We start from the raw sequence: 24,617 nt of genomic DNA on the forward strand, positions 1-24,617 counted from the left end.
TCTCTTGCGATTTGTAGTGTGCATCCCGCCTGGTTCTGACCTTGGCTCGTCTTTTGACCGCTATCTGTCTCTCGTATTTGTATTGTGTTTTCCTCCTGGTTCTGACCTATTTAAAAAGGACCTTTCATCGGTCCAAACATTGTGAACTAAGTATCATGACATATACAGCGGCGCCCAGGGATCTCACTGCACTTACTATTATCCCTGGGCGCCACTCTGTTCTCCCGTTATGTCCTCCGGTATGTTCGGGGACTTGGTTATAGTAGGCGGAGACTTAGGGGACTTGGTTATAGTAGGCGGAGTCTGCCCTTGTTCTGCTGGGCATCTCCTTCTCCTAGGCTGTAGCGCTGGCCAATCGCAGCGCAGAGCTCACAGCCTGGGAGGTTTTTTCTCCCAGGCTGTGAGCTCTGCGATGCGATTGTCCAGCGCTACAGCCTAGGAGGAGGAGATGCCCAACAGAACAAGGGCAGACTCAGCCTACTATAACTAAGTCCCTGAACATACTGGAGGATATAACGGGAGAACGGAGCGGCGCCCAGGGATAATAGTAAGTGCAGTGAGATCCCTGGGCGCCGCTGTATATGTCATGATACTTAGTTCACAATGTTTGGAACGATGAAAGGTCCTCTTTAAGTATGACCATGTCTTTGTGTCATTTGTCTCCAGGTGTTTGTCTGTCTCTGCATCTTAGTAGCAGAGGGACTGTCAACCAGTTGCTACCTAGGGCTTGCACTGCAAGTAGGTAGGGAAAGAAGACTGGGTTCTAGGTTAGGGCTCACTGTCCATGTGTGTCCCTACCTACAGGCATTACACTTACAGAAATATTCCCATTTAGTTTTTTTTCGATTTAGTTTTGACCATAATGTTTGCATAAGTTTCAACAGGAATTACAGCCATATAAGTTGCCACTTTCCTAGATCTCAGCTACGGATGACAAAACTTTGCTATTGACAAAGCATGCATTTTTGTATTTTGTCATTGTTACGGCAGTACATACATTGTTTGTATTTTTTCATAGTGGCAGTGTGTGTAGAACCACTGTGTCTCGCAATGGATTTCACTTTGGGCTACTCCTAAGGGCAGTCCCCTGGTTTTCACCCTATAACCCCTGTACAGGGATCTGGACTTCGCTGCAGGTTGACCACCGGGCCACTACCTGAAGTAGTCTCTGTGTGACTGACAGCTGATCCATATCAGTTAGAGACAGGGTACCAAGGGGTCAGGCAAAATTACGCTTAGGGACAGGCCAAGGTCAGGGCAGGCAGAGTACATGCTATCTGGTAAATGGTCTAAGGTCAGAGCAGACAGTGGAGGTACAATACAGAGGGCAGGCACAGGTCAGATAGTAGAGGGTCAGAGATGACACACACCCTTGCAGGAACTAGCAGTCTAAGAACCTTATTTCTCAGGCACCTTCCCATTGGCTGGTGAAGATCTGGGTGCAAGAAACAGTGGAAGACGTGTCCAGACAATCAGGAAAGGTGAGCACAGCAGCAGTGGCCACACACATGTACATCAAACATGTACATAAGCTTTTCTATTGCTTTATAATGACATATCTAATAAACAGAAGCCATATGGGTGATGCATGCCTGTGACAGTTGATAAACAGTGGCATCATCACCCATAGGCTGTAATGGCATCTGTTTAATGGATATGCCCTGAAAGGCTATTGAGAAGCTCATAATGCATCAAATTTAATGGATACAATTATAGCCTCTATAACACAGAAGAAAAATCTTGCACTTCACTAAGATTGCTAAGAATAGGTTTCAGGACTATCAAAAGATAGTAGTTTTAATCAAGAAGAGTCAAAAAATAATTTTAGACAATCCTAGCGGACTGCTGGATTTCTCTCCTATATTCTGCGGACTTCCCAGTGATCTCACTTTGTCATGCACCTGCCTAGGAAGGTACAATCTGCAAATGTGGCAAGCTGACATTTTGCATTCTATTGTGGTTTATGGGTCAGGAATGTGTCACTGCCTCCACTGACATATACGCAGAACCAGTGTGTACACAAAGCTTATAATGTCTATACCATAACTTGGCATTTTGCCCCCTGCCACACCCAGTTTCAGTACGTGTGTGTCAAACACTCTCAGGTAATATGGAATGTAAAGTACAACTCTCCAGATTTTCTTAGAAGAAGAAAAAACAAATAAAAAAAAAAACAATAACAAAACTCACACTCTGCCTCATTCACTTCATCAAACTTCTATGTTGGAAAAAGTGAAAAAGGTGCATCATATTTCTCAAAGTATTTACATCAGGCAACTGGCATAGATACATGTATAATCTCGTGCTTTCCTTCAGTCAGTATATTATAAAACTGGCCACTTGCAGCCACCACCAGGGGGAGCTCATTGCATAAGAATGTATACAGTTATTAGTGAAATAAATGAAAGTTGAAGAATCTCTATATACTGAGCTCTCCCTAGTGGCGGCTAGAGAAAATGCAGTAAAGCTACAGAACCCATGATGTACTACTAGAACACCATTTTAAGGATTTCAGTGAAAATTATGTTCAAAGCTACCAGCTATATTGCCTGTTTTCATAGTAATACTGTATACCAGTGATTCTCAACACCTAAAAAAGCTAAGTAATGACACTGAGCAGCGAGTATAAACTATTGGATCACTGATGCACGGTAAAATACAGTATGACAAAGCAAATACATGATATCAGCGGCTCATTTAAATGTAATCAATCACTCAATCTCATCAATATCATTGACACAGAACCCTATTGCCATACCTCGAAGATTAAAAAGATTCATAGGCATAGATGGCAGGTTTTTCTTTTTCAAATGCCACATTGCAGAGTTACCTAAAGTGCTGCCATTTGTTTGCCAACCACAGTCTATTTAAAACAAACTCAACATAGCTACTGTGCAGAATCCCATCAGGAGACTGCCCTATCATTCAGACAGATTTCTATGAAGAGCCCTGACTGGACTCCATAAAACCGCAGGGTTCTCTGCTGATCCCCTATGGTAAATTTTTGTTGTACGATTTACATATTTTACATATAACATTGAGTTCACAATATTACCCTTCTTGTATTTTAAATATGCATACTTTACCTTTTGAACAGATCTCGGTTTCTTTCCATGCTAAAGAGAAATCTTAATGCTCTGAACGCATAACACTGTTGGACAAAAAGACAAAAAAGGCAGAGAAGCTAAAATATTTATGCCTTAACAATGAACAGTACCACTCAGTAGGATCGTGCATAATCACCCATTACTGCCAAGTATGGCATTCATCTCCCATAGTCTATGATCTTAGGCCATCTGGCTGTACATCCTTGCTGAAGAGCTTTGCTACCATCTGGAAGTTTGTACTGCCACTCTCATATTTAGTATAATTGAATGGCATGTAAAATATTTTGAAATGTGTGTGGCAAAGATTTTTAATGTGAGCATCTTTATGTGTTTACTATATATAGAGATAGATAGATATAGACAGAGTTGGGTATGGGTTTCCTCCCATGCTCCAAAGACATACTGATAGGGAACCTATATTGTGTACCCCTGTCGATAATGTCCTTAAATGGTTTCTGTCACCAGATTTAACCCTATTAAGCTAGCTGACATTAGTGATGTGGTTATGTCAGCTAAACCTAACTGGCCTATTCCTATATGTATCCGTGCCCCTGTTACGCCAGAAATCTAACTTTTATAATATGCTAATTAGCCTCTAGGAGCAGGGGGGGCGTTGTTCCTGCTCCTAGACCAGGGGTAGGCAACCTCCGGCTCCCAGCTGTTGTGAAACTACAACTCCCAGTATGCATACTTGCTCTGCTCTTCTAAGAACTCTCATAGAAATGAATGGAGCATGCTGGGAATTGTAGTTTCACAACAGCTGGGAGCCGGAGGTTGCCTACCCCTGTCCTAGACGCTCCGTTCTCCCACCTTTGACGCCTCCCTCCAAGTTCTGATTGACAGGGCCAGGCAGCGCTCGCATCTGTCTGCCAGCCCTGTGCTCTAGTGAAATCTCGCGCCGTTCAGCATTCGGCACAGTACAGTGAGGGAAAGACGCTTGCAGGCTGCCAGCTTCCTCACCGCGCCTGCGCCGAATACTGAACGGCGCGAGATTTTACCAGAACACAGGGCTGGCAGACGGAGTGCTGCCTGGCCCTGTCAATCAGGACTTGGAGGGAGGCGACAAAGGTGGAAGAACAGAGCCTCTAGGAGCAGGAACAATGCCCCCCCCCCCCCCCCCCGCTCCTAGAAGCTAATTAGCATATTTTTAAAAGTTAGATTTCTGCCGTAACGGGGGCATAGATAAAAGTAGGAATAGGCCAGTTAGGTTTAGCTGACAGTAGAACATCGCTACTGTCAGCTAGCTTAATAGGATTAAATCTGGTCACAGAAACCCTTTAAAGTGGTGTGGAGTATGTTGGCGCTATGTAAAGTATAAAAATAATTTTTTAGATATATATATATATACACACACACACACACACACCGAGTTATGTGCTAAATAATAGCTGTGTGTTTAAAACTACTGAGAAAAAGCTAATTCCGCTTAATAGCATTTATTTCCATATACACAAAGGCACTGGAAGCACTGCACCGTCAATTTCAAATGAAAACATGAACAAAACATACATTTTTAAACTGAAAAAGAAAAAGGAATAATAGGCTGTTCACAAAATAGCAGTGTTTGCATTTACAGTTACAAACTCGAATATTTGCACTATAAACTGAAATTTGTTTAGACAGTTTGCCTTTCTGTTAATCAGTAAACTAATATTTGGTTGCATAACCTTTATTTCTGATAACTGCTTTACGTCTGTGTGGCATAGAGTCAATTAACATCTGACAACTGCGAACAGCATGCCTGCTAAAAATTACTGTTACTGTGAACATTTAAGCAAGTTAAATCGAAATGATCTCCAAAAGGCATAACATTTATTAAAGATGACACATTCCCTTTGTAATTTAAGCAAAAAAAATATATATTTTCATCTTTTATATGATCAAAATAACAAAAAAAAAGAGGGCGTGAAGCAAAACTTTGGGCACACTGCATGGTATGCATTAGTACCTAGTATAACAGCTTGTAAACCCTTTGTGTAGCCAGCCAAGAGTCTTTCAATTCTTATTTGAGGGATTAATTCATTCTTCTTTGCAAAGGTCTTCCAGTTCTTAGAGATTCACGGGCCGTCTTGCATGCACTGCTCTTTTGAAGTCTATCCACAGATTTTCAATGGCGTTCAGATAAAGGGACTGTGAGGGCCATGGTAAAACCTTCAGCTTGCGCCTTTTGAGGTAGTCTATTGTGGATTTTTAAGTGTGTTTAGGATCATTATCCATTTGTAGAAACCACCCTCTTTTCAACTTATTTACAGTTGGTGTTTTGTTTGCTTCCAGAATTTGCTGGCATTATATTGAATTCACTATTCACTTTAACTGTGAAATGTTCCTCGCACCATTGGCTGCACCACAACCTCCAAGTATAATTGATCCACCTCTTTGCTTATTGTGCCCAGGGAGTTTTATTTTAACCTCATTGGTCCACGGGACTTGTTTCAAAAAAAGCATCAGACTTGTTTAGATGTTCTTTTGCAAACTTCTGATGCTGAATTTTGTGGTGAGGACTCAAGATAGGTTTTCTTCTGATGACTCTTCCATGAATGTCATATTTGTGCAGGTGGTGCTGAACAGTAGAAAAATGTACCACAACTCCAGAGTCTGTTAAATCTTCCTGAAGGTCTTTTGCAGTCAAGCAGAGGTTCTGATTTTCCTTTCTAGCAATCCTACGAGCAGCTGTCTCTGAAATTTTTCTCGGCCTTCCAGACCTTCTCTTGACCTTCACTGTTCCTGTTAACTGCAATTTCTGATTTACATTTCAAACTAAGGAAATGGCATTCCTGAAAATGCGTTGCTATCTTCTTATATCCTTCTCATGTTTTGTGGGCCTCAGCCATTTTCATTTTCAGATGGCAGCTGCTTAGAAGAACCAATGGCTGCTATTTATTGAGACAAGGTTAAAGGAGTTTGGGTATTTATATACCTTTGAAATTTGCATCACCTGACAGTTCCTAACGATGATTGTGAAATAGTCTTAACCCTAACAGGTTTTTTAAGGTCTGAGACCTCAGTCAAAGTTATCTGAGCTCTCAAATCTCCTTGGGTTCACATACTTTGCAAGGTACACCTTTCCCTCTTTCACTCTAAAATTGTAAAAAAAATATAAAAAAAAATAATACACTGATATTGCTTAAAATGTTGAAAAGTGTGTTTCATCTTTAACCTTATGCCTTTAGGAGATCAATAATTTTTACCAGGGGTGCCCAAACTCTTGCATGCCACTGTATATAGTGTGACATTTGAGCTCTGTGTAAGCTTTTCTAAGTCTGGTGAGGCGTGCACCATATTATTTGATTTATTTGTTTTTATATTGCTATACTGATAACTGAACCAACAGCCGTTTTTTTATGTTTTTCTGCTTTTCTACAATAAAAAGACCTTTTTTAAAATAAAAATGTTTTTCTATCACCCCATTTCAAAAGGCAGCATTTCAATTTTGCTATCAATGAAGCTATACGAGGCTTGCTTTTTTAGGTTCTAAAAGGCTTCCATACACTGCAGACTGAAGGCCATTGCGAGGCACCCAGGTCCCATGGAAACCCATCATGCAATGGGATACAAAGGAAACTTTCAGGGAATCCAGCACTTCCAGTACATTACTACAATTGCTAGATTCTCTGAAAGTTTCCCTTCAAGCACTTATTCCTGCAGGATGACAGGTTCCAAGAATTCACTTATAAGGACGTTGCAAATATATACACGGCAAGGGCTGTTAAGACCTAAGACCAAATCATGTGGTAGTTTCAACCTAAATAACTGGGCCTTAGGACAGAACCAGAAAGTGTGCAAAATATAGAAGGGGATTGTAATCCTACCTGTAACATTGTAAATTTGTTTTTAATACAGTCATGTTGTCTGCTTGGTAAAATCAGCATCCCGATAATATAAACACCATTCTCCTACATGACGGATACAAGAAGAAATATCTCTGCATTAGAAACCAATGTTTTCAAAAACACAAACATTAATATTTTTATGTTGACCAGAAATATCTGAGTTGCTAAAATATGAGCAGAGGATTATGATGCCTTTAATGGCTGACTGAAACCTGTACAGTTACTTTAGCCTTTCGCTAAATAGCGAAATAACAGAGGCTTTTCTGTAACCTTTTCTCCAATTAGCAGATCAATATTTTATAACACACCACAGTGCAATGTGTTATTAATTCAACAATAAAGCTGAACAATCAGGATTCGGTCGTGACTCAATACCTATCCTGTAATACATTAGTGGAAACTGATGGGGGACGTTATCATAGACCAGCGTTTTACGCCAATCTATGATATCTGCGTGCACTGCCAGAGGCTGCACCTAATTCATGACGAGGCACATTCCTTGTGATAAATTAGGAGCGGCTCTGGCAGTCCGGGCAACGAATCTGAAATCTACGCCAGAGAACTGGTGTAAAAGATAAATATGCTGGGGCCACCGGTCCCACACCCTCCCCTCAGGAAAGGGTCAAGGATGGCGGAGAAACATCTCTCGTGCAAAAATTGTTTTCTGCAAGTAGTGTTAAAAAAGTTGCACACACGGTGTTTGCAATTTTTTTTATGCCAGAAAACTGGAGTGGGGAGAAGAGTCTTGTATAATGAAATCACCAGATTTTCTACAGGAAAATAAAAAGCTTAAAAGTTAAAACTGCCTTGTCAGCTATGAGCAACAACACCATTTCTGATGGGCACCATTTTTAGGAATGTGTTTTATTTTTAGGAATATCCTGGTTTTGTTTAATGCATGCAAATTACTTCAGTTGGTTCGTACCACTTGATGTTTACCTATCACTTTTTCTTTTCTAACTTTATATAGCTCTCTGATTTTTCACTTTATAAGATGCACTTTTTCCCCAAAAAGTGGGGGGGGAGGCAGTGTGTCTTATAAAGCAAATACTAAAGAGCACTTTCATTATAGAAGAGCTCATTAGTATGCAGGAGGCATGGGGAGCAGTGGATGTTGGCTGTACTCGCCGCTCCCTGGTCTTCTTCCAGGCACCCGCTGTGCTGTGTCTTCACTGTGTATAGAGTCAGGACGCAGTGCACTTAGACATGCACTAGGACTATACGATGTAAGGTCACAGCGCAGAGCCAGTAGAAGACCAGGGAATAGTGTGTGCAGGTAGAGCGTGGCACCCAGAGAAGAGGAGGTCAGTTTATTTATTTATTTAACTATCGAACTGAAGTGTGATGAGGATTGGGGGTCCGATCTGAGGTCTGATAAAGATTGGGGGTTTGATGAATATTGGAGGGGGGGTCTGATATGAGGTCTGATAAAGACTGGGAACCTGATCTGAGGTCTGATGAAGATTGGGGGTCTGATTTGTGGGGTCAGATGAAGATTGGGGGTCTAATCTGAGATCTGATGAAGATAGGGGGTCTGATCTGAGGTCTGATAAAGATTGGGGGTCTGATCTGAGGTCTGATAAAGATTGGGGGTCTGATGAATATTGGGGGGTCTGATATGAGGTCTGATGAAGATTGGGGGTCTGATTTGTTATGTCAGATGAAGATTGGGGGTCTGATCTGAGATCTGATGAAGATAGGGGGTCTAATCTGAGGACTGATGATAAAGGTGCCTCTTATTATCAGGTGTGTCTTATAAAATACAGTAATCTGCTTACATATTTTAGCACTTAATCCCCAGCTAAAATGTATGTGCGTTTCTCTGTAATCATCTTTTCTTCAATAACTCTGCAAAAAAAACTATCTTGATTGAAAATATGATGCTATTTTCTGTATACAGCTCCTAGGTATACCTTTGTGAACTAAAGTAAAGCAGCTGCTGTTTCCATAGTTACAGACTACAAACAAATGCTGTGTGTAGTCTGATCCCACAGTCCCTTATTACACCTTCAGAATGAGCTTCTATCCTGGGAGCACTCATGTGCACTTTTGCCCCTCCTATCTAACAGGCGACCCTGATTATGGTGGTACATATAGGTGTGTGTGCTCCTCCGCTCACCGGTAACTAGGAGCAGCACACTCATGAACATAGATGCACAGCTGTATAGGTAGGTATAGAGATAGACATGCCTGAACCCGAGACCACCTTGGCGCTGGGTAGGTGGGCACAGATCTGTTTTGATCAAAATATATTGGCTAAGGCTACTTTCACACTGCCGTTTCTGGGTCCGCTTGTGAAATCCGTTTCAAGGCTCTCGCGAGCGGCCCCAAACGGATCAGTTTAGCCCCAATGCATTCTGAATGGATGCGGATCCGCTCAGAATACATCAGTTTGGCTCCGTTACGCCTCCATTCCGCTCTGGAGGCAGACACCAAAACGCTGCTTGCAGCATTTTGGTGTCCGCCTGGCGGTGCGGAGCCAGACGGATCCGTCCTGACTTACAATGTAAGTCAATGAGGACGGATCTGTTTACATTGACACAATATTGGTGCAATTGTAAACAGATCCGTCCCCCATTGACTTTCAATGTAAAGTCAGAACGGATCCGTTTGACTTACACTTAGACTTAGACTTTTTTTGACTAAGTGTATGCAGACGGATCCGTACTGAACGGATACCATCGTTTGCATTTATAGGTGCGGATCCGTCTGTGCAGATACCAGACAGATCCGCACCTAACGCAGGTGTGAAAGCAGCCTAAGAGTCTCAGATTTTATCATTAGAGTGAGGGCTTAGTCCATATGTTGTGTTTGCATCTATTGCTATGGTGCATTCTTTTCTGTGACTTTTTAAATGTAGCCATGCACATCTGCATATTTACTATCATATCGTGCAGGACATTTGGTATCTTTTTTTGTGATTATTTTTTTTACTTTGGTAATTAACACTAAATCCATTGCAGAAAAATTCTGTGATGTCTATCGCTCGTTCTACAATCTCCGTTCTGAGGACACAATAGAGGTCCGCCAATATAAGGTAGCTCTTTCTCTGGTCTATCTCAGTCCCTCAAATATCAGATGTACAAGTCGCTAATCTGTGCACTCCTTTCACAGAAGCTAGAGGAGAAGGTCCCTCAGCACAATTGGAAATCTGAGACTATCACTCCACCCTTATTACTTTTATGCTTTAAATTTAGGGGTGCACCGTTAATGAGGTGAGGAAAGTTAATGAGGAGCTATCTGGAGGAAAGCAGGTGGCACTATCTAGAGGACCATTGTGGCATTGGTAAAATAACTGCTAAAAATGAGTTGAACGTATTTATAAGCCCAGCCTGTTATACTTAGAGGTAGACACATCATCAGCCATCAACTATTACTGAGGCGACAGGGAGAACGCAGGTCAGGATATTTTGATGACAGCATTTTAGTGCTAAACACATCACTCCGGTCTCTGTTGACAGTTCCCAAAAAGTGTGAAACAGGTCTCTACTACAGAAGGGAATACCTACCAGTGTCCTGTTAGTGGGGCAATGACTTTCAGGGAGGTCACCTACAAGAGAAGAGCTATTTGCTCTTGGAAAAAAGTCTTCTCATTGATGAATGTACTGTGTTTATAGAAAGGACCAATGCATAATTTACACTCAAGTGTCAAAATTATTATTCTAAGAGTAGCCTTCTCGGACATGTACAGAGAAATATGAATGTACCTGGACTACTTGATGAGCATTTGTGTCATTGAGCACAAGTTCGGTAAGTGCTGCACAGCATGCTAGAAGGGAAAAAAGAGACTCTCCAGTTCATTTATATTCAGCATAGGTGCAATATGGCTCAATACTTTGGTGGGGAGACAAAAACACAAATTACTAATGCAGACTTAATATATTATAAAATGTATTTTATATTATCAACAGGTCAGTATTAAATAATAATAGACAACAGTCAGATACAGGAAATAAATGGACATAATGTCCTCTACCTCTAGCAGTAAAACACTTAGGCCTCTTTCAGACGGGCGTTGCAGGAAAAGGTGCGGGTGCGTTGCGGGAACATGCGCGATTTTGCCGCGCGAGTGCAAAACATTGTTATGCGTTTTGCACGCGCGTGAGAAAAATCGGCATGTTTGGGTACCAACTATGTTCCCGCAACGCTTGGGATCGGTGTTCTGTAGATTGTATTATTTTTCCTTATAACATGGTTATAAGGGAAAATAATAGCATTCTGAATACAGAATGCATAGTATAATAGTGCTGGAGGGGTTAAAAAAATGTAAAAAAAATTTTTAACTCACCTTAATCCACTTGATCGCGCAGCCGGCATCTCTTCTGGCTTCTTTTTTTGCTTTGTGCAGGAACAGGACTGTGGTGACGTCACTCCGGTCATCACATGATCCATCTCAAGCGCTATTGTACTATGCATTCTGTATCCAGAATGCTATTATTTTCCCTTATAACCATGTTATAAGGGAAAATAATAATGATCGGGTCTCCATCCCGATCGTCTCCTAGCAACCGTGCGTGAAAATCGCACCGCATCCGCACTTGCTTGCGGATGCTTGCGATTTTCACGCAACCCCATTCATTTTTATGGGGCCTGTGTTACGTGAAAAACGCACAAAATAGAGCATGCTGTGATTTTCACGCAACGCACAAGTGATGCATGAAAATCACTGCTCATGTGAACAGCCCCATAGAAATGAATGGGTCGGGATTCAGTGCGGGTGCAATGCGTTCAACTCACGCATCGCATCCATGCGGAATACTCGCCCGTGTGAAAGGGGCCTTAGAAATTGAATATATTATCAAAACCAGAATTCATATAGTTCAGTAAGTGTATCGACATAAAGCCACCCAGAGGAGTAAGTATAGGGAGGGCAGAGGTTATGGTTGTACCTTGTTCCCAGAGATTATAGGTAGTGATGAGCGACAGGGGCAATATTCGAATTTGCAATATTTCACGAATATTTGGTAGAATATTCATTATATATTTGTGAATTCTTAATCGCGAAAAATCAGCAATGTAATATCCGCATAATGCGCGCAAAATACAGGCATGGGTCACTATAGCTAAATTTTTCAAGCTGCTAGAAGTTTCCTGAGACTGGAGAAAATGGTTGGCACGGCAGAACATTACAATAGCTTTATATGCAGATAAAGTGCTCCAATATATTCGTGATTACAAAATTGGCACTAATGATACGAATATTTTGGCGCAATACGTGCAACTTCACATTTTAACAGGTCTGACTACTTATTAGTGATTGGCAGTGATGGTCAGTTCGCATTGTTCGCCAGCAAACACATGCGGGCTGCCATCTTGACTCACCAGTCCAGCGATGCAAAGGTAAGCCCTTACCTGTGTCTGTGCCAGGAGCCGGTCTGAAATCAAATGCGGTCACCGGGAGCAGGCAGTTCCGAGAACAGCCCGTTGAAGGCCCCCGGCGGCTGTTCTCGGAACTGCCTTCTCCCGGTGACCGCATTTGATTTCAGCCCGGCTCCCGACACAGGCACAGGTAAGGGCTTACCTGTGCATCGCCGGACGGATGAGTCAAGATGGCAGCCCGCATGTGTTCACTGGCGAACAATGCGAACTGGCCATCACTGGTGATTGGTGCACTAAGTATTGTTGCGAACTTGTGACATCACAGCACTATGTATGTATGGACAGCAGAACCGCTACACTATATCACTATCTAACCTACACTGACTATCTCCTACTATCTATCTGTATTATATATATAAACTAATTAAAAAACTAACTATCTAATGTAATGACACAGGAAAGCAGAGATCACAGCAATAACACGGCTGTCTCTCTCAGATCTGCAAAATACTGCATACAAGGGCTGCTGGGGAGGTTCTTATATAGTAAGGGGTAGGAAACTTTCCTATTGGTTGCTAGGGATGTTGCTAAGCTCAGACAAAGACACTGCAGCCTTCTCATTGGCCCACAAGCAAGAAGGGAGATTACTGATGAAAAAAAATCTAGAATATTCAAAATTACGAATATATATCACTATATTCTAAATATTCGCGAGTTCTCAAAGTGCCGATATTTGCGATTAATATTTGCTATTCGAAAATTTGCGCCAAACACTAATTATAGTGGCTGAAAAAGGTCCCTCTAATACGACTCATTTTACATATATATATATATATATATATATGTATAGGGGTTTCGCTCTGGTAGACAGGATTAGCGGACGCAGTATAGAGGCAACAACAAGTTCTTTGGATCAAACAGTTTAGTGTTTTATTCACACTTTAGTGTTTTATTCACAGTCATCATGAAACAAAAAGTCACCTTGCTGTGTTGGTGGTAATTCACACCATGCAGCAATTTTGCCTCAAAGAGTCCTTGACCATAGCAGCACCAATATTTTAGGACTGGCCCACTCACTTTATGACACCTCAATGACGTCTAGCTGCAACATTAGCTGCAACTCCTCCGATATGGTTTGTTGCCGAGCCGCGGGTACCCGGTATGGTTTTAATCGTTTTGATCAAACTTTTGCCTGAGGCTCAGTGACAATGTCATGCTGGATTATGGAAGTGAGTCCAGGGAGGACCGAGAACACATCCGTGTTCCGACTAACGAACTCCCTGGCCTCCTGAGTCTGTTTAGAGGAGAGGCTGTCAGCCATTTTTACTGTGGCAGCCACCACTCTTGCATGAGACAGAGGGGCCGGTACCTTTTCCCCTAGAAAACCGGCCGAGGGATGTCTTCTGTACAGGTTTCCCTATCTTTCTACGGTTTGAGTAAATTCACATGGTACACCTGCTCCGTTTTCGCCGCCCTGGCTGGTGTACCTTGTAGTTTACATCTCCAATTTTCTCAAGTACCTTGTAGGGCCCCTGCCACCTAACTAGGAACCAACTGTCCACGGTCGGCAACAGAACCAAAACCTGATCACCGGGTTAAAAAACAGGACCCGAGCCTGCCAATTATATACCCAACTCTGGGCTCGCTGAGCTGCCTCCATATGCTTCCTAACAAGAGGCAACACTGTCTCTATCCAATCTTGCATCTGGGCAACATACTTAATGACACTTTTATGTGGAGTGGGTTGTTGTTCCCACGCCTCTTTGGCCACGTCCAAGAGAACGCGAGGGTGTCTGCCATACAGCAGTTTGAAGGGCGAGAACCCAGTAGAGGCCTTTAGGTAGTCCTACTCGGGAAAACATCTCCATTATTTCCTTAGCTATGACTTTGGCTGAGGTATGTCGCAGTGGTACCGAGTAGTGTAGTCTAGAATGACTAAGATGTGTTGATGCCTTCTGGCGGACTTCGGTACTGGGCCTATGAGGTCCATAGCTATTCGGTCAAATGGTACTTCGATAATCGGGAGAGGTACTAGGGGACTACGGAAATGTGGCTGGGGGATAGTTATCTGGCAGGTCAGGCAAGCCTTACAAAATTCTTCCACTTCTTTGAATATGCTGGGCCAGTAAAACCACTGTAGAATACGATCCTGAGTTTTGTGCAGCCCCAGGTGACCCCCGAGAACGTGATGGTGAGCTAGATCTAACACAAGCCTGTGATAAGCCTTGGGGACCACCAACTGATCAATAGACTCACCCCGTAGTTGGTTTACCCAATACAACATATCCTGATGAACCACAAAACTGGGGAAACACTTACTCTGCCCCAGGTTCTTGTGTTTCACCATCTACTATTAACACATTTTCCCAGGCGCGGGACAGGGTTGGGTCCCGACGTTGGGCGGTAGCAATATTATCCCTGGAGACATTGAGGTCTGCCAATTCAGGGCCCGGCGGCAAGTCCTCCACATCTCCCACCATCACACTTAGCGGGGTTGTCTCCCCCTCTTCCACCGAAGTGGCGGTCACCCCTACCGCTGGCCCTTCGGTCTCAGGTTCCCAGGGTTCTGTTCTCTCCCCTGAGCCGGGCCACTCTGCTAGGGTTACCCCTGTCTCATGGGTATCAGTCACTCTCATAGCAAGACACACAGTGCCGGGAAGCTCGGGAAGTCTCTCCCTATTATGAGTTCATAATGTAGATTTGTGGCGACAGCCACCTCGTGGGTCCATCTACCGGCCACCGTAGTTAGAGACACCAGCGTGGTGGGGTAGTCTTTTAAGTCTCCGTGGATGCACATCATCCCGACTTTCCTGCCAGTATACTCAGGGGACTGCACCAGGGTAGCCCTTACTAGGGTCATCAGACAAATCATCTAGAGACTCTGGGGTACCTGTTGCACACAGCCTCCTGGCATATAGCGATTGACGGTAGCCTATAGCAAGTCACCTTGCTGTGTTGGTGGTAATTCACACCATGCAGCAATTCTGCGTCAAAGAGTCCTTGACCATAGCAGCACCAACCTGTTTTCATGCCAAACAGGTAGAAAGCCTTCATCCAGACACAAGGCTCCCAGATCCCAACACAGAGACCTGGTTTCTGAGCCCAGCTGCCTATTTAAGGACAGCCAGGTGCTGCCAAAACCCAGACCGGCACTTAAAATCCGGTCCGGTATTTGACCTCACCTGGGAGTAAATCAGCCCAGCAGCACATAGGAAAATACCTGTTTTCCCAGACAAAACCTCTCACCGTGTCACAAAATATATATAGATTCTTCAAAAATTCTGCACGGTTTTTTAGTTTATGTTTATTCAGAAACGTCTTCTACATCTACAGCAGGGAGCTGTCATGCATAAAATGTCAGAAGATGGCGGGTCATGTGATTCTGCATGTCCATGAGCAATCTGCGCATGTTCTAGTTTTCTGGATGTTTAGCAGCACCTATGGCAGTACTCAGTATTTTCATGGGGGAAGACCCAGATCTTAGTTTCCTGCAATTAGTATTGTCCCTTCTTACTAACATCTTGAGAAAGAAACTGCTGGCCTCACAACCATAGGTCCTGGCTGGGGCACGTGTAGATTGCTCATAGACTTGTAGAATCACACAACTCTCTATCTCCTTACACTATTTGAATGACAGCTGAATGCTGTAGAGCGAGAAAACATTTCTGAACCAAGAGAAGTGCATTACCTGACCAAAATAGTGGCACAGATTTTTAATAAATTTGGGCGAGATAATTATAGGCCCGAAATGAATTAAATATGAATTGCTATGTTAAATAGTGTGGCATCTGCCATTTTGTGATATGTCCACCATTTTGTGTGAGCTTATGGAAAGGCCACACGTTCCTAAAGTGTATTCTTATATTTTTCTCTATAATTATACCAGTTCGAGAGAGTACTTGCTTCCTTACAGATTTATGTTTAAAGACAAGACATTTATCCATATATACTAGTTATAGTGGGTTTGATTATATACATATATGTATGTATAAAAGGCCATATTCTTATTTATTCAAAGATGGCCGAAAGAGGTCCATAAAAGTTCAGTATGTATACCGCCCGACAATTTATATCGATAAGTTATATATTCAAAATGAAGTAGCGAACCCCTTTAATTCTTTGGTAACCAAACTGCTACAGATTGTGCCTTGAACACCCATGAAAGAACGAGTATGCTTAAAAAGGACCTTTCATGGGTCCAAACATTATGAACTAGCAGGTTATGTAGGGCACTGTGCACAGATGTAATATTGCTTACTAGTTTGTCTGGGCGCCGCTCCCTTTCGCCCGCTGTGCCCCCCTGCAGTTTTCCCGGCTGGTATGCTAATGAATAGCATGAGTACAGGGAGGAGGAGACTGCGTCACAGCCAGGGAGAAAAAAAAACGCACCTTCTCCCTGGCTGTGACGCTCTCCGCTGCGATTGGACCGCGCTACAGCCAGAGGGACAGCGGGTGAACGGAGCGGTGCCCAGACAAACTACTAAGCAATATTACATCCGTTCACAGTGCCCTACATAACCTGCTAGTTATTTCATAATGTCTGGACCCATTAAAGGTCCTCTTTAAAGAGTAAGGAAAAAGGACATGTAATATTTTGTATTACTGCTGGATCTGGCAGGGTTCAGCAAAAACCCTTCCGTCATAATAATACAACCGCCTACATCTGTTCTGAACGGATTCCAGTTGTATTATCTCATGAACACCAATGAAACTCAATGGGGGACGGATCAATTTTCTATTGTCTCCGAGAAAACGGATCTTGCTCTGTCCTGCTCCGCACCACATCGCTGCTTGCAGCGTTATTCTGTACACGATGGGGGTGCAACCAAACGGAATGGAATGCCTTCTAGTGCACTCCGCTTCATTTAGTTCAGTTTTGTCCCCATTGACAATGAATGGGGACAAAACTAAAGCATTTTCCCTGGCTATTGAGATCCTATGACGGATCTCAATAGCGGAAAGGTAAAACACAGATGTGAAAGCCTAAGCTACTTACCAATAAATATTAAAGCGGCTGGCTCACCTGAGACTTTGGTGGCATATCGCTAGTATATGCCACCAATGTGAGAGACCCACCCACCTCCAGAACGGGCCCCTGAAAGTGAAGGAAGACGCAGCAAGCATGCGTTGCATGCTCTACAATAATTTTATGGGAGTTCCAAAAATGGTTGAGCATGCCCACTTGGCGATTTTCGGAAGTCTCATAGAAATTTGAATGGGCAGCACACCGCATAAGCGCGGTCACAGCTCCATTCACTTCTATGAGCAGTGTTGGGGAAATCACTAAATGGGGCAGTGTGGAGGAAATTACTATATGGAGACAGCGTGGGGGAAATTACTATATGGAGACAGTGTGGGGGAAATTACTGTGTGCGGCAGTGTGGGGGAAATTAGTGTGTGTGGCAGTGTGGGGGAAATTAGTGTGTGTGGCAGTGTGGGGGAAATTAGTGTGTGTGGCAGTGTGGGGGAAATTAGTGTGTGTGGCAGTGTGGGGGAAATTACTGTGTGGGGGCAGTGTGGGGGAAATTACTGTGTGGGGGCAGTTTGGGGGAAATTACTGTGTGGGGGCAGTGTGGGGGAAACTACTGTGTGGGAGCAGTGTGGGGGAAATTACTATATGGGGCAGTGTCGAGGAAAATACTGTGTGAGGCAGTGTGGGGGAAATTACTATATAGGGACAGTGTGTGGGAAATTACTATATGGGGACAGTGTGGAGGAAATTACTATGTGGGGGCAGTGTGAGCGAAATTAATATACGGGGCCAGTGTGGGGAAAACTACTGAGTGGGGCAGTGTGGGGGGGAAATTACTATGGGGGGAAATTACTATGGGGGGGAAATTGCTATATGGGGGAAGTGTGAGGGAAATTACTGCGTGGGGCAGTGTGGGGGAAATTACTATGTGGGGGCAGTGTGGGGAAAATTACTGTGTGGGGGAAATTACTGTGTGGGGCAGTGTGGGGGAAATTACTGTGTGGGGCAGTGTGGGGGAAATTACTGTGTGGGGGAAATTACAATGTGTGGCTGTGTGGGGGAAATTACTATGTGGGGGCAGTGTGGGGTAAATTACTATATGGGGACAGTGTGGGGGAAATTACTGTGTGGAGGAAATTACCATGTGGGGGAAATTACTGTGTGGAGGGGAAAATTACTATGGGGGATTACTATGGGGTTCTACTATGTGGGTGCAGTGTGGGGGGTGTGGCGCTTCACGATCACGGCAATACGAAGAAATTGTGAATGCATGATGTTCTAAAATCACACAATCACCAGAGCCCTCTCCTGCACGCAAAGAGTTAAAACTTTTTGTTACAGCTCACAAAGCAGAGGTTAATTAGCAAACCCTGGCCAAAGATTCCTACTGACCCCCTGTCCGGTTATACATCCATCAATCTGATATCATCATGACAAAATCTCATAAACGGGCCTTCTCTCTAGTCTGAGCGGCCCCAACACAGCATAAGTTTTCACACTCCTTGAGCCTGGTCAGACCTTCAAAAGAAAAGGACAGATCCCTATCACACAGCTGGTTGGTACAAAAAGGAAGATGACCTTAAGGTCACCTCCAATCCATAGACTTCATATTTTTCCCATATTTCCTTCATATTTCCTGGGTTAGGAAAATACGAAATGAACCATCTCTTCAGAAAATGTTCCGGTTCTTCTAACACACCTTCCAGGAAATCCGCAAGTCAATTGGAAATTCTCGCTCTGAGATATAACGGTTCTCAGGCACCCTGTATTATCTTCCAGTCATATTTGGTATCAGATGATGCGTAAAATTGTCCTGATTATAAATATGATCTTAATTTGACCCTATGGGTACGGAGAAACTGGCAAAGCCAAGATTCTGCCAGATTTTCTCCCTCTCAGGGCAAGAACTACCCTCTTCCAATTACGCAAGGCTGGGCTTGTACGTGTCATAGCCACTCCCAGCTACAGAGTGGGTAAAACACAGTGACCCACTCAGGTCCTGGTCCTTAATCTACCATCTGAAGTAAATTAACATCACGGCCTCCCGCTGGACACTGGCACACCGCCATCTTGGATTATTCCTTGCAGACTTTATCTTTTACTGGACACTACCACGGTAATTCTGAACTTACAGACATTCTACTGCTTTCCATCTCTTACCTATTTCCATCCAACCAATCTGTTCGACTGGCAGGTATAATTATCTGTCAGTTTTAATGTATATTTTTGTGTATAGTTTTTAAAATAAAACTAACGATTTAATCGTTCCAGTTTTGCCCTTGTTACTCGATTATCCGTTCTATGCTAAGTACTCTGTCCTCAGAGGAGACATACTACCGCATGTGTCTTATTTTTATACATTGTTAATTAGTTAGCTAGGTTGCAAATAACCGTTTTGTCCCTTTAGAATTAGCTAGTCGGGGTCTCTTCGCCCTGATTCATAACGAAATTAATTTGATTTCCAGCGCAAAATCGATAATTTTACTTTACCGATTGTACATACAATCGCGATTGTATCATGTATAGGCACACCAACCAATCTTAAACGTCTACTGTGCTCACAGTGGATTTGCCTCCAGAAGTCTCTAGTAGACGAGACCTGTATGGCAACTGTGACATAGTACGGCGGGATTGGTGGGTGGTTGTCACAGGAGGGAAATTACCATATGGGGGCAGCGTGGGGGCCTTGCTATTGGGGAGGCACTGTAGGGGCAATTCTATTATTTTTGGGGACACTATACAGGATTTATTGCCTGGAGCACAATATAGGATGTTATTATTACTGGGGCACTCTAGGGGGCATTATAGCTGCTGTAGACACTATAGGGACATTTGGGGTAATTTATATCAAACTGGTGTAAAGTAGAATTGGCTTAGTTGCCCATAGCAGCCAATCAGATTCCACCTTTCATTTTTGACAGCTCTTTTGGAAATCCAGTTCTACTTTACACCAGTTTGATAAATGACCCCAATTATGCCTATTAGGGTCACTATTTTTTCAGCAGTATACTACCTGGGGCATTGGGGAGCACAACAGGCATAGTATTGGGAGTGGCAGCAGGATGACACTGTGGGGACACCAGGATGAGGAGGTTGATGGAGAAATCTAACGTGTTTGTGTTACAAACTCTGTAGAGACGAGATGTGGCTGAAAGAATTTGTCATGGCGGTCTAACGGAGGAGAAGAGGAAAGAGAAGGTTTACATGACAGGAGATGTCCCTGGATGTAAGAGGTATGTGGTCAAGTATTCTCCTCCAAGTCTTTTTTTATTATAATTATATGTATTTTAAATTTGGCGACCACATTTTTCCTTTTAGGAGCCAATTTGGGGTAATTTGGGGTATTTTTTTTTTAGTTTGGAGATGTCATATGAGACAACCTCTTTAATTAATGATCCTGCTGGTAAAATCCAGTGGCCATATGTAAACTAGATGGCAAAGGGTGAAATGTTTTATATTTGTCGTCACTTTATGTGTCCTATCGTACCTCTTGTCTATTAGGTACGATACTGAAGTCAGTAATTGTTTTAGTACTGCACCTAAACAACACCAAGGGAAAGATTTATCAACACTGACGCTTTCTACTTCATTTTTATTTCTGTCTCCATTTGCACCAGAAAACTGGCGAAAATAAAGATAATTTTTTTTGTGAGATCTGGCCACACACCCTCCCTGCCTAGCCAAGCCCTCTTTCAGAAAAGTGTTGAGGGTGTCTCAAAAAATCACTTGTGAAAATATTTTGCGACAATGGTGTCCAAGTCGTAAACACAAGGTTTGGAACTTTTTTATGACAGAATTCAGGTGCAGGGAGATAATAAATCTCCCTCTAAGGGTTTTACCAGCAGGGGATGGAGGTATAAATTTGCTTAAAGTGGATCTGTCAACTTAATATACTGCCCTATGTGAGAGTCATATTACAGCTACAAATCCCTATTCTTAGTAGCCAAAACGGTACAAAAATGTTGTGCCATACGGCTAATAGGAGTACTGAAAGAATACAGCAGATTCCTTGCTAGGAGTCCAGTTTATTCATGAGGAGTGCACTCGCCCGACTCTCCCCACACCCCTCAAGACGGTGTTTGACTGCATGCTGTAGGAGTATATTTGTATGAGTGTTTTCCACATAAATATATCCAAAAGACAACTATGAGTCCGCTGAATTTGTTCAGTGCTCCTTTCATTCAAATGTCTAGACCTACACTAGGGTGAATCAGGCTGGATGATAAAGGTGGTGCAAGGACAGACACTATTGTCTAATTATATGCCAACTATTGGTTTGCTCTGCGACACAATTTTGAGCAATAATGCAATTTTGGCACAAAGAGGCGCATCTCAGGTCACACCCCTATCCCGCAAAGCTCCATCCCTTTTCCAATAATCGTCACCTTCTTTTCAAGCACAGTAGAAGCAAACTTAGGACACTTTTAGGACAGATTTTAGGTGCAGACACTTTAGTAAATCTGGGCCATTGCTATTCCTAGCAATTTTTAGAAGCAAAGATCTGAATTGCTAAATGACTCCTTCGATGATGCCGATACCGTGTCTTACTGTATACTTCACTGATTTACCGAGTCATACTGTGTACTATACTACCACTTGCTAGCTAAGTCTCCACTGTCTTCATTTTTATATTCCGTAAATTGTTTTGCAAGCTAAAAACAAAGTTGTCTATCATTCATAGGACATTCAAAATGCACATGAAAAATGATGTTACCTGCTTGGAGTGAAAGGGTATTTTCTTGTATTTCTCTTGGGCTCAAATCTTCAGATAAATAAAGATGTTGAATCCGGCCTGCAGCATTTGCACTTGACAAGCTCCCGATGGAGGAACGATCAGAAACTAGATACTGTTCTCTGGAAGAACGTAAGTGATATATTACAAACAATGTGATGTTCAGCAAGAGCTTTCACTGACATTGTCTCAGGAATAACTGACTCTCTCTATACAGAAGTGAAGCAAAGAGCTTTCTTCTGGATAGGTCATCAGTATCTGATCAGTGGGGGTCCCCCACTGATCAACAATTTTCTCCTTGCTCATCGAGCACAGTGCCGCACGTTGTATAACGGCTGTGCTTAGTATAGCGCTCAGCCCCATTCACTTGAGCTTAGAGAAGGCTACGGTGCTCACAGGAGCGCTGCTACCGTTGCAAAAAACTGATCGGCGGGGGTCCCGGGTGTCGTACTCCCACCGATCAGATACTGATGACCTATCTAGAGAAAGAAAATCTTGGAAAAACCCAGTAACATTTATTGAGTTTTCTCATTTGAAAAATGTCTGATTTTAACTGGGTTTTCTAAGACTTTTATATTGATAACCTTTCCTTTTCTACTGATGACTTATGACCGGAGTGGGATCACATGACCGGAAGATTCTGGGGAGGAGCGCAGGGTAGGCGGCTATCGCAGCTGAGCGCAGGTGATAGAGTTAGCCGGACCAGAAAGAAGCCTTAGGGATTACCAGGTGATGAAGCTCGAAGGCGATTCTAAATGAGCAGGGAGGAGATTTGCGCTCTTGTACATGCGCATTTGAAGGATCTAAACCGCCAAGCTGTGATATGGTGCTTAAAGTAAGGTGTCCATTGGTCGCTGCTCTCAGTACCACCAATATATAGGTGTATGGTGATGGCAATCACAGTTTGTTGATCTCCTATTGGTAGTGTTTCAAGCTAGGTAATTGTGAATATAAATGGTTTAATTTGATTGATTTAACAAAATGTGGGTGTCACTATATGCCCTATATAACACATGGGGGGACCACTGCATACTATGCTTGACCAAGACTACTGCGTAGTCAAAACGTTGCAGCTTTTATAGCCTTTTTGTACATTTTTCATGGACTAACCACTATTACATTTTTTGGGGAAGAATATGCTGCCGTCATCTACTATTTAAAACTTTATGCTCTGGATAGGTCATCAGTATCTGATCTGTTGGGGTCCCAGGTGTCGGACCCGCTGTTTGAGAAGGCACATGTGCTTGCAGTAGCAACACTGCCTTCTTGCAGCTTTGCCTAGGCCATTTGACATCACGTACAGAGGTCACATGACCTAGGCCCAGTTCAGCTGCTATCAAATGAAGGGTGCTGTGCTTGGTGAGATGAAAGAAGACTGTAGCGCTACTGTCAGTGCCAGTGCCTTCTCAAACAGCTGATTAGCAGGGCTCATTGGTTTCGGACCCCACTGATCAGATATTGATGACCTATCCAGAGCATAAGTCATCAGTAGAACATTCTCAGAAAACCCCTTTGAAAAGTTTGTGTCCAGTGATATATTATGTAGCTGCTTCAAGCAAACACAATCAGGGCTCTTTCATCATATATAGGCCCTATTATCTGTGTATCCACTATCCATGCATCAATACTTGTATGTTCCTTTCACAAGGAGATTATTTTCCAATAGAGTTATTAATTAGGTAATATCGACAAAGGGGGATGGATTACACAACATTATCACCATTATATCCCTTATAAATTATCATGATCCCCGGGTTTTATTGTATTCTACTGTTTTAACATTTTCTCTGTCTGTGGACAGAATTGTCTGACAGAATATGTACCATACACTATCCTTTCGTTTATCGATTTATTTTTTACATCACTATATATTATCATTATACATTACTATTGCATAGTGACTTATTTTATTTTATAAATGACTGTTTTAGAATATTGAGATTAGTGAGATTCTTAATCTGTGATATGCTCCTATACATATATTTATATATCACAGGTTCTAGCCAATTAGGGTTTATTTGGACTTACTCAAATACTGTTTATAGTTCTTTTTCCCCATACATCTATTCATACAGCAGTATATTGTTATACATTTCTATATACTTTTAAGATCATGGATTAGCATGATCTTAAAAGTATCAGCAAAGCAATCCAAGATCAGCAAAGCAAGATCAGCAATCCACCTACTAATGGCCTCTATACAGACGTTCGATCTTGTCTGTTTGGATCCGTAACTCTGATGCTGTCCACACTGGAACGCATATCGGAACTGACGTAACGTCATGTCAGCCACAGTGCATTCCAAGCTGAGGCGCAGACCGGAAGTGACGTCATTTCCGTTTTGCCGCAATACATACTGGAGCGCGGATCGGAAATGACGTCGCCTCTTCTACTTCCCTACCAGTCCTCTTGCGTTCCACGCTGGAGCGCAGACTGGAAGGGACGTAACTTCCTTCGTTTTTGGCGCTTTTTCATGTTTAAATATGAGACCATGTAGCAATGTAGTTATGCTCCTGATGAAGGGGATCTTGCAAGACCCCGAAACGCATTGAGCCTGCACCCCACCCATACCCTGTGCTTAATAAAGGATATTTGACCAGATGTACGAAGCGTGACTGCAGTCAATTCCGGATACTCTACGGCGATCCAGGCGCAGG

General features: G+C 42.9%; 1 protein-coding gene across 5 annotated transcripts in view; it reads right to left on the reverse strand.

The window, feature by feature from the left end:
- Positions 1-24,617, reverse strand: part of NEK10 (NIMA related kinase 10) — a 259,563-nt gene that overhangs the window by 163,797 nt on the left and 71,149 nt on the right. For all 5 annotated transcript variants that reach the window (XR_006390017.1, XM_044293922.1, XM_044293920.1 and 2 more), the window contains exons 13-16: positions 21,943-22,082; positions 10,645-10,706; positions 6,917-7,000; positions 3,087-3,151 (exon numbers count right to left, since the gene is read on the reverse strand). Coding sequence is in view for 4 of the 5 variants with exons in the window: in XM_044293922.1 (XP_044149857.1) it covers positions 3,087-3,151; positions 6,917-7,000; positions 10,645-10,706; positions 21,943-22,082 (351 nt within the window). In the remaining variant the exon portion in view is untranslated. The remainder of the gene's footprint in view (positions 1-3,086; positions 3,152-6,916; positions 7,001-10,644; positions 10,707-21,942; positions 22,083-24,617) is intronic.

Source organism: Bufo gargarizans, chromosome 5 (genome assembly GCF_014858855.1).
Source record: "Bufo gargarizans isolate SCDJY-AF-19 chromosome 5, ASM1485885v1, whole genome shotgun sequence".
Classification (NCBI taxonomy): domain Eukaryota; kingdom Metazoa; phylum Chordata; class Amphibia; order Anura; family Bufonidae; genus Bufo; species Bufo gargarizans.